At 40.0% G+C, this 8605-nt stretch overlaps 1 protein-coding gene across 1 annotated transcript in view; it reads right to left on the minus strand.

Moving 5' to 3' along the window:
* The window catches only part of LOC147306071 (acid-sensing ion channel 1-like), an 88380-nt gene extending 85664 nt beyond the window's left edge, over window positions 1–2716 (minus strand). Inside the window, exon 1 of the mRNA XM_086277469.1 lies at window positions 1609–2716. Within this exon, the coding sequence (XP_086133595.1) occupies window positions 1609–1970 (362 nt within the window). The 5' untranslated portion in view covers window positions 1971–2716. The remainder of the gene's footprint in view (window positions 1–1608) is intronic.
* Window positions 2717–8605: the final 5889 nt, after the last annotated feature.

Genomic DNA, 8605 nt, shown 5'->3' on the forward strand with positions numbered 1-8605 from the left:
ACGGTCCAAACTCTCCTGAAATGCTCTCAAGCCCTGATTGTAGTGAATGTCAAAATCTTGCTAATTGTTGCATTATTGCTACCTCTGTTGACATTTGGAAGAAAAAAAAAATATTACAACACCACAGGGAAAGCAATCAAACAGCGTCTTAAGCAAGGATTAACGCAGCCTCTTGTTTTTGCCTGCCTCTTCAACAGCCCTGTGCGTGATCATAATCAGCATTCATTCTGAACACCTCCACGTAATATAACATTTAAAATCTACTGAGTAGATTTAATGTGCAGGAGGAGAATTTTTGGTGAGGTTTCACTGACATGAAGGATGTAAGTATGTGAACGACAAAAAAAATAAAAAAAAAATAAAAAAAAAAATACCCACAGCGTCTGCCATTTCACTTGCAATCAAAGGAAGCAGACTTTCCACATCTTTTCCTCCTGTGCATGCTGTACAGTACGACGCTGCTTCCAGCTCCATTACCCAGAGCCTTCAGCTGCACCAACAAGGCGGCTGGAGTTTTCTGATTAGTACGCCTTAGTTAATTCAAGCCTGCCAAGCATGCTCTCTCCAAGCCCTGAATCACTCAACAAGGTATGAACTATTAGGGCTTGCTGGATAAAGGAGTGCAAACTGCCAGTGGGGGATGAAGAACTCAATCCTATGCTTAAAACTGGGGTATGCTTTGAAGGTGGGGCCACTGGACTTTAAAAGAAAATCCAGATTAACCTTTCAGCACATTGTAGTTTAAGTGATCTAAGAAGTAACTAGACTACTGCACCTTCTCTAGCCTGTAATGCAAGAATTTGACCACAGAGGTCATAGAGTAGTAGAAAGTGGTAAGACATAGTGGCATAGTGGGTTAAGTAGAGTTCTTTCCACAGGAAAGCAGGTTTGGAATCCCAAGTGAAGCCAAAAGTCAGTGTAAACTTATTTTAGTGCATATGCCATGCTCATCAGGTGGGAGGGAATTTATTTTTCGTCTTTCTTAGACTTCTGCCAGTTTTCAGTAACAATGCTGCAAAATACAACCACTCTGTTACATTCCTGTATTGAAAATATCACCTAGAAGTATGTATGATTTATTCTAAAAATATGTCTAAATGGACAAAAAACAGAATATTAAAAGACAATTTGCTAATTAATCTGGAACAACGTTTGATAAAAACATTAAATGTTTTATCTAAACTTTGAAAGTGTGAATTACTTTACTAACTATCATAGGGTGAAAAGCAGGTACGCCTGTTGGGTGGTTGGTGCCTATCCCAGCTGTCATAGGACATAGTGTCATAGTGAGCTACACCCTGGACAGGCCACTAGGCAGCACAGCTCATATTCACACAATTAACCTAGCGTGCATGTTTTTGCACATTTGTACTCGTTTGTGTGGGAGGAAGTCAAAGTACCCAAACTCCACCCTTCCGGAGTTCGAACCCAGGAATTTCTTTTTATGAGGCATCGGTGCTAACCACTGGTGCAGTGGGGTGTAAAATATGGGGCGTTTTAAATGCCCAGCTAAAAGGGCAATATTAAATGCAGTAATTCTCCTGTAGCGGAGGCAGAGTTGGAAATTAAATTCGGAGCGCTCTCTATTAACTTTTCTTTAACAGCTACCTTTGGTTGAGAAGGGCCAGCAGCTCCCCTGCGTGGTACAGGTCGTTGCGCGTCACGCGGCTGAAGCGGAAAGCGTTCAGGTTGCAGAAAGTGACGGCGGGGAACGTCATGATCGGGGTCGTGACCTCATCCAGTTTGGTGACGTGAGGGTACTCGAGGTAGAAGTGGATCCGGTCCACGCACACGTACAGCAAGAAGGTCAGAGAGCCCAAGAAAAACACGAGCCACAGGCAGCGTTTGACGCAGAACCGCTCGTACGTGAAGATGTGAGAGATTCCGTGCAGGGTCGAGCTGTGCGCAAAAACTTCTATGGGTGGAGGTTGATTTGACTCCATTTCTTCGGTTTCCACTTTGAGATCCATTGTTCACCGTGCAGCCCTCTCGAGTTGTATGCCAGAGTCAGAAAGCGGCTTCAAAACAGAAAATATTCATTCACCTGTGGCATAAATTCTCATTATCCACGCGAACAGGTCCAAACGTGCAGATAACCTCTCCGTCACCTGGTGCGGTTCGGACGCCATCGCTCATACACACCGACAAAACATTTTAAGCTTTAAAGAAAGTCAGGCGAGCGAGAGATGTGTGCAGAAGTAGCGCCTTTGAAAAAAAGCACAATGACTCCAATGCGTGCATAACCGAGACGCCAAAGCGAATGTCCATCACCGCTGCGCTACAATGATGTTTTGCAGGTTTCTCGCTGGGCTGCAGAAAAGCAAAGAACAATATAAGGGCTGACAAAGTGCTTCATCAGCCTGGAAATTCGCTGGTCGATTATAAGTCCAGTGAAGCACGCGTCGTTCCTGCGCGACAGCGAGAAGAAAGCCGGAGCTGTGGGAGAAATGGAAATCCTTCTTGGCACTTCAGCCCGTTCATAAAGAGTTCCTCTGTAGCTGCGCTGCACGCATGCCCCTTACAGTCAGTCCGCAGATTTTCAGGTCAGACCCGGAGATTTTTTTTTTTATACCCTACTCAGGAATCTGAAAACCTGTTTAGGAGTCAGACGGTTGGTTGTTGTGGTGAGTCGTGAGGTTTCCTCCCCCCGCGCGCTCATTTATGTCTGTCTGCAAGCAGCAGTGGACTGAAGCTCTGCTGTTCACCTGCGAGTTAGTTACTCCAGTTGTTTTTTATATGTCAGCACTACACAAGCTGGCAGCCGGGAGGAAGAAAAAAAAAAAGAGAGAGAGCGAGAGGTGGGATTTCAGAGACTGTGCAGATTAAAGTGGATTTGTTATCTTGGGATATATTTATTTAAAAATATAATTGAATCAGTGATTTACACCCTATCGATATTTCAGGGATTCAATAGAATATTGAGCAAGTCATTTATACAGATTGTTAACTTTGGTCTAAAATGATCAAAGCATATCACCATCCTTAAAATATACAAACTTGCCTCGGGGCTTAAATGAGGCTTTGGTGATTCACTGGGCATATAAGAACAGCTACTTGGCATATATTTAAGTCAGTGACTGACTTAACTGTGCGTTTTCATTTTTATTTTGTCCTGGCTCTTAGACAAAGTAACGGACAAAACTTGTTTTTGTGTCTAGGAATTTTATTTTATTTTACTTTCCGTTGCTGAGTTAAACTAACACGTTTCTAAATACTTAACCAGCTAGAGCAACCGAAAAAAGCAACTTTTTTCAACGCCCTTTGTTTTATCTAAGGGAGATGCAGTAAGTGCGTTGTAATATGTGTTGGTTTATGTGGTTGACTCAATTTTTGTATGTTTTTTTGTTCACATAAGATTACCTGTTTAAATGAGGGAATAAGAAGAAGAAGAAGAACGCCCCCTCAACTTGGACTTGCAAATCAGAAAGTTGCAGCAGACCAAAGTACCCCAAGTTAGCAATCCAAGATAGCAGGACCGAAATAAACAGTTGTAAAACTGTAAACTTTTAAATGTGTACTGCAACTGTATATTTTTGACTCACTAAATAAGCCATACACCGAGCGCTGATCAGGCTCCATCCATGAATGTGTTTGAAACACAAAAGTATTATGTTGTACTGCTAGTATTACCCGAATGACTATTTTGCTAAGAACCAAAACAAATCCTTATTTTCTCACTTTTTCTAGAACAAGCTAACTCAGGAGTGACATGACTCCTGATTAAAACTCCCATGCCACTGGTTCAATCACTGTCTCATCTTGGACCACTTGCATGCCTCCCACCAGACACATTGTTAAAAGTCCTTTTTGAAGGACTTTGGTTCGAACTGGTGCATACATGCGAGAACACTCAAAATCCCCAAAACATGGTAAATGGCCTGTATTTATATAGCGCTTTACTAGTCCCTAAGGACCCCAAAGCGCTTTACATATCCAGTCATCCACCCATTCACGCAAAACATGCTTTTTTGGAAACTCTCTGGCCGAGTCATCCAGCAGTCACAGTTTGTCCCTTGTTTGTCAGCACTTCACAGATTCTTACATTTGCTCATTTTACCTTTTTGCAGAGCATTAACTTCAAGAACTGAGTGTTCACCTGCTACTCAATACATGCCTCTCCATGGCAGGTGCCATTGCAGAGAGATAATCAGAGTTATTATTAGCACCTGTCAGGGATTGTAACATTTTGCCTGATTGGTGAAGACAATTTGGACTAATTAGCTTCTTACACAATAAGCCCATTTGGAAAACCTGAAAGGTGTATAATAGTAAAACTGACAAAATGAGTCATTTGGATGAAAAAAATTCTATTGCGATATTATGGCAGCATCCATCTGTCTGTCTGTGTTTTTTGTTTTCTTCTAGCTTTGTTTCTAGCACACTTGCGTTGTATTAAGAACTGATCAGCTGCTAGCTAAAATGGATGCTCTAAGCTGTGAGTCTACACAATACAGTACAACCTAACTTTTCCCACAGAATGGGAGTTAAAAGAAAAAGTTGTAAACTTCCCACTGTAATTGTTTAGAATCAAATGTCAGATCAAAAGAGCAAGACATTTACGTATTCAAGCTGAGCTGAAAGAAAGTAAATACCGGACCTATATTTGTCAGGCAAAATCCAAATGAATGAGAGAATAGTGAACAGCCAATTTGGCAGAAGGTTTTCAGAGAACATTATTTCCTGTTAAACAGAAACTATTTGGGTGCTTTGACTGTTTTTTGTTATAGGAGTAAGAGCTACATCTTCCAGCTTAAGGGAAGTGATTCCTTATGTGTACTGAAGTTCCTTTGAACTCTAAAAGAAGAAAAAGTTTGGGAGAAAAAAGGGGAGGGAACTGCATAATCAGTGAATCTTTGAAGTTAAAGGAACAAAGTGATTTGAATCTGCAAAGATATTCATGATTTCCACCTTTATAATATCAACCTAGAAGGTGATAGTTAACGCCATGTACGTTATTGCATTTTTAAAGAGGACAGACTCTCACATAGCAGATGACTTCACTCACCCTCTGTAATTTAAAGTCAAATTCAAAGAAAATAATTTCAGCACACAAAGGAGAAAACTGAATTTTCCACAGGTTCATTCCTTACACAGACAATCCCAACGCCAGGATTAAAGTCATATTACTCCTCATATGAATTAAAAAAGACATGAGCAGTTCTTTTGTTTGACTGCAGCCTCAGAGAGAAAAGAGCCTGTTATCCCTGTAGGGGATAAGGATATAGTGGGGTACATTACAAGGACTGAAATACAGACTTAAAGATTTAGAAAGATTGCTGAGTTTTGAGGCCAAAAACGCAATAAAGAAAGTCAATTTCAGTGGTATTTGGAACTAAACAGACCATACAAAACAATACAATAAAGTGCAATACGTTAAATAAATACTCCAGCAATTTAATAATACTGGTGATCTCCAAAGATGCAACATTAAAAAATAAAAACAAAACAGAGGTGAAATTAAGATGAAACTCAAAAGCATCTTTTATTAGACAGTCTAAAGATGTGGAAGGAGACTCTCCCCAAAACAGGATCATTATGAGCTACACAGGAAGGAAAAATAATGATATGTGCCACGTTTAGATTGGACCCATGAATAAACAATGACATTTTATCCTCAGCTGGATGTTGGCGTGAAAAATAGATCCGGCTGTGCAACATGGCTGAATCAAGCTTTGTTAATATCACAAAATATTTATCACATGTCATGAAAGATGCATTGAGCTCCCTAAATACCTCAGCATGAGAAAAAAAAGTCCTCATCTCTGACATTAAATGTCCTGTAACATTCGGCACTGTGCCTTGGAGCAGTTCTTATCTCAAATGCTACATAAACAGCTATATGTGTTGCAGAATGTGTATTGAATTAAATATATATATATAGACATTTTTATGTGATTCAAGCAAAGCCTTTTCCACATGTTTACAGTCATGACTGCATGATGTCTCTCTTACGTACAGTCATATGGTGGAAAGAAACTGAATGTTTTATTCATGGACTGTACTGTACTACTCAAGAATAAGAACTGTAAGTATTTTACTTTAAATGGGTACTTGAGTATTTCCAATTTTCTGCTTTATATCCATATTTTTTTCTAATCAAATATATTTAATTATAAGGTTTATTTGCTTTAGTGATTGTTACTTTTGAATTTTGTCTCCTCCTTTGTAAATCAAACTCTCATCTGGTGCCTCATAAAACTATATATGAACTAGCTTAGCTTCCTACTACAGGGAGTGTCAAACATGTGGCCCAGGGGCTAGGAAAGGCCCACTAAAGGCTTCAATTTGGCCCACTGGATGGCTTTAGAAAAGAATTTAAATAAGAGAAAGGAATACATTTTCCACTCGTAGCTATATTTTGGTTAGTTTTACAGTATTCTCATAGCCTGGCAAGCTACACCAGAGTAAGTAAGTAAAAGATAAACCATTATAAACCATTAAAAAACAGAAAGGACCCTGTTTGTTAATGCTTACTTTAGAAATTTCAGTTGTTGTTGTTGTTGTTGTTTTTTGTTTGTTTTTGGGTTTGTTTGTTTTTACAGTGGTTCCATTGTAAAATATTAAAAGAGGGATATTTTCTCTGAACTAACAGAAAATTTCAGATTTTCTTCACAGTAATTAAAAACTGAATGGGCTGCCAGGTAATTATGATTAAAAAAAATCATTAGTAAAAGTCATGAAGGACCTTCACTTCTAAACAAGCTCAATGCTCAAAAACATGAAAGGAACTCGTCACAGTATATCACAAAGATGATGCTGTTGGCAGCATATTGTTCACCACAGCATCTCCAGACTCTCTCATGTCTGTCACACGTGCTCAGTGTGAACCTGCTGTCATTTCTGAAGAGAACAGTGCAGTGCCAGTGGCAGACCTGCTGACTGAGCTGCATGCCACTGGTTTATGAGCACAGGTCCCATCAAAGGACATTGGACTCTCATGTCATGCTCACTGAGTCTGATTCTACTGCTCTGGCAGTGATCTTCCTCTTCCTCCTCGTGCAGTGGAGCAGATACAGGTCCCGCTCCTGGGCTGAAGCCCTTCTATGGCTCTCTTCCACTCACTCATGTAGCAGTCTGTCTTCTGGCATCTCCTCCACACTCTTGAGACTGTGCTGAGAGACACAGCAAACCTTATTGCAACAACACATATGGATTGTGCCACTCTGGAGGAGCTGTGAAACCTGACTAAGCTGCAGGTCTAATGCAACCTGAAGTGACAAGGGAACTAGCAAAAGGCAAGGCTAAAGAAAAATCAGTCAGGAGGGATAAGAAGAGACCAATGTTCTGTTCAAAAGCATTCCCTTTTGGGGGGATTGCCTTTTGTTGCCTCTGCAGTGCACCTGTTGTCACTTCCATTTGCAGCAATGTAGCTGAAATTGATGCACAGTGCTTTATACTTCCCTGAAGTTTATCTGGCCTTGTGTTACACTGTGATGGTCAAGTGTTCCCTTATTTTTATTTTTTATTTTTTTGAGTAGCATAGTTTACACTCTTGTAGTGGTCTTTTTACTTACATAAAGGATCTGAATATTTCATGTACTGATTCACTGCCTGGTTTGAAGCCGATGTTGTACAGAGGATATTTTTCCTCCATTTACTATTCTTTAAACAAATTCAGCTGCCACCAGAAACTGAAGTTGGCATTTGAGAGACGTTATATTTCACAATACAATCTCATATTATTTATGCTGTATATTAAGAGCTCATTATTACATATTTATATTACAGGGTGATTCCAATATGGTAACTGGTATGATTACTTTTAAGCTGTGGAAGTGGAAAATGGGAGTGAATAAAGAATTCACTATTTACCAACATGGAGCTCCTGGCAGTACCATCTGCATATCCTCCTTCACTACATCCATGAACACCGTCCCTCCTCTGCAGTTGTCCAAACCATCTCACCCTAGTCTCTTTAACTTTGTCTCCAAACTGCTCAACCTGAGGTGTCCCTGTGATACTCCCTCTGATTCTAGTCCGGTCCATCTTGGTCACATCAAATAAATAATAATAATAATTACTGATATATGATCGGAGTATCCACCTCCTGTCTTTTTATTAGTGACACTGTCTCCAAAACACAATTCCTAGCAGCTCTCACTACCATCTTGTAAACCTTCCCTTTTCCTCTTGTTGCTATCCTTCTGTCACAAATCACCCCCGACACACATCTCTACCTCCTCCACCCTGGCTTCACCTCTCTTTTTGTGCAATTCAATTAAATTCAGTTGCATTTATATAGCACCAAATCACAACCAAAGTTGCCTGAAGGCACTGAATATTGTAAGGTAAAGACCCTACAACAATACAGAGAAACCCCAACAATCAGATGCACACTGTCCCTATGTGTCAATTTGTGTGCTGTATTGTAATAATGTTTGCATAAAATGTATTTTGTACTAGCTCTTCACTGAAGTCGTGTCAGGTTTAATAGACCTTGTGGTCGGTACTGTATATAGAAACACCCGTCCATCCATCCATGTCGTTGCAAAGGCTGTATCCTGTCCCAGCTAGGCTGTTGCTGAGCCACTCCCAGAGTGACCAACAACCATTCATGCACACATTCAATAATACTAATAATAATTCAGTAATACTGAAATACATA

This window comes from Aulonocara sp. 'chitande type north' Nkhata Bay, linkage group LG20 (genome assembly GCF_057382095.1).
Source record: "Aulonocara sp. 'chitande type north' Nkhata Bay isolate Kocher_YH1m ecotype deep benthic linkage group LG20, A_spYH_male_GT1.1, whole genome shotgun sequence".
NCBI classification, from domain to species: domain Eukaryota; kingdom Metazoa; phylum Chordata; class Actinopteri; order Cichliformes; family Cichlidae; genus Aulonocara; species Aulonocara sp. 'chitande type north' Nkhata Bay.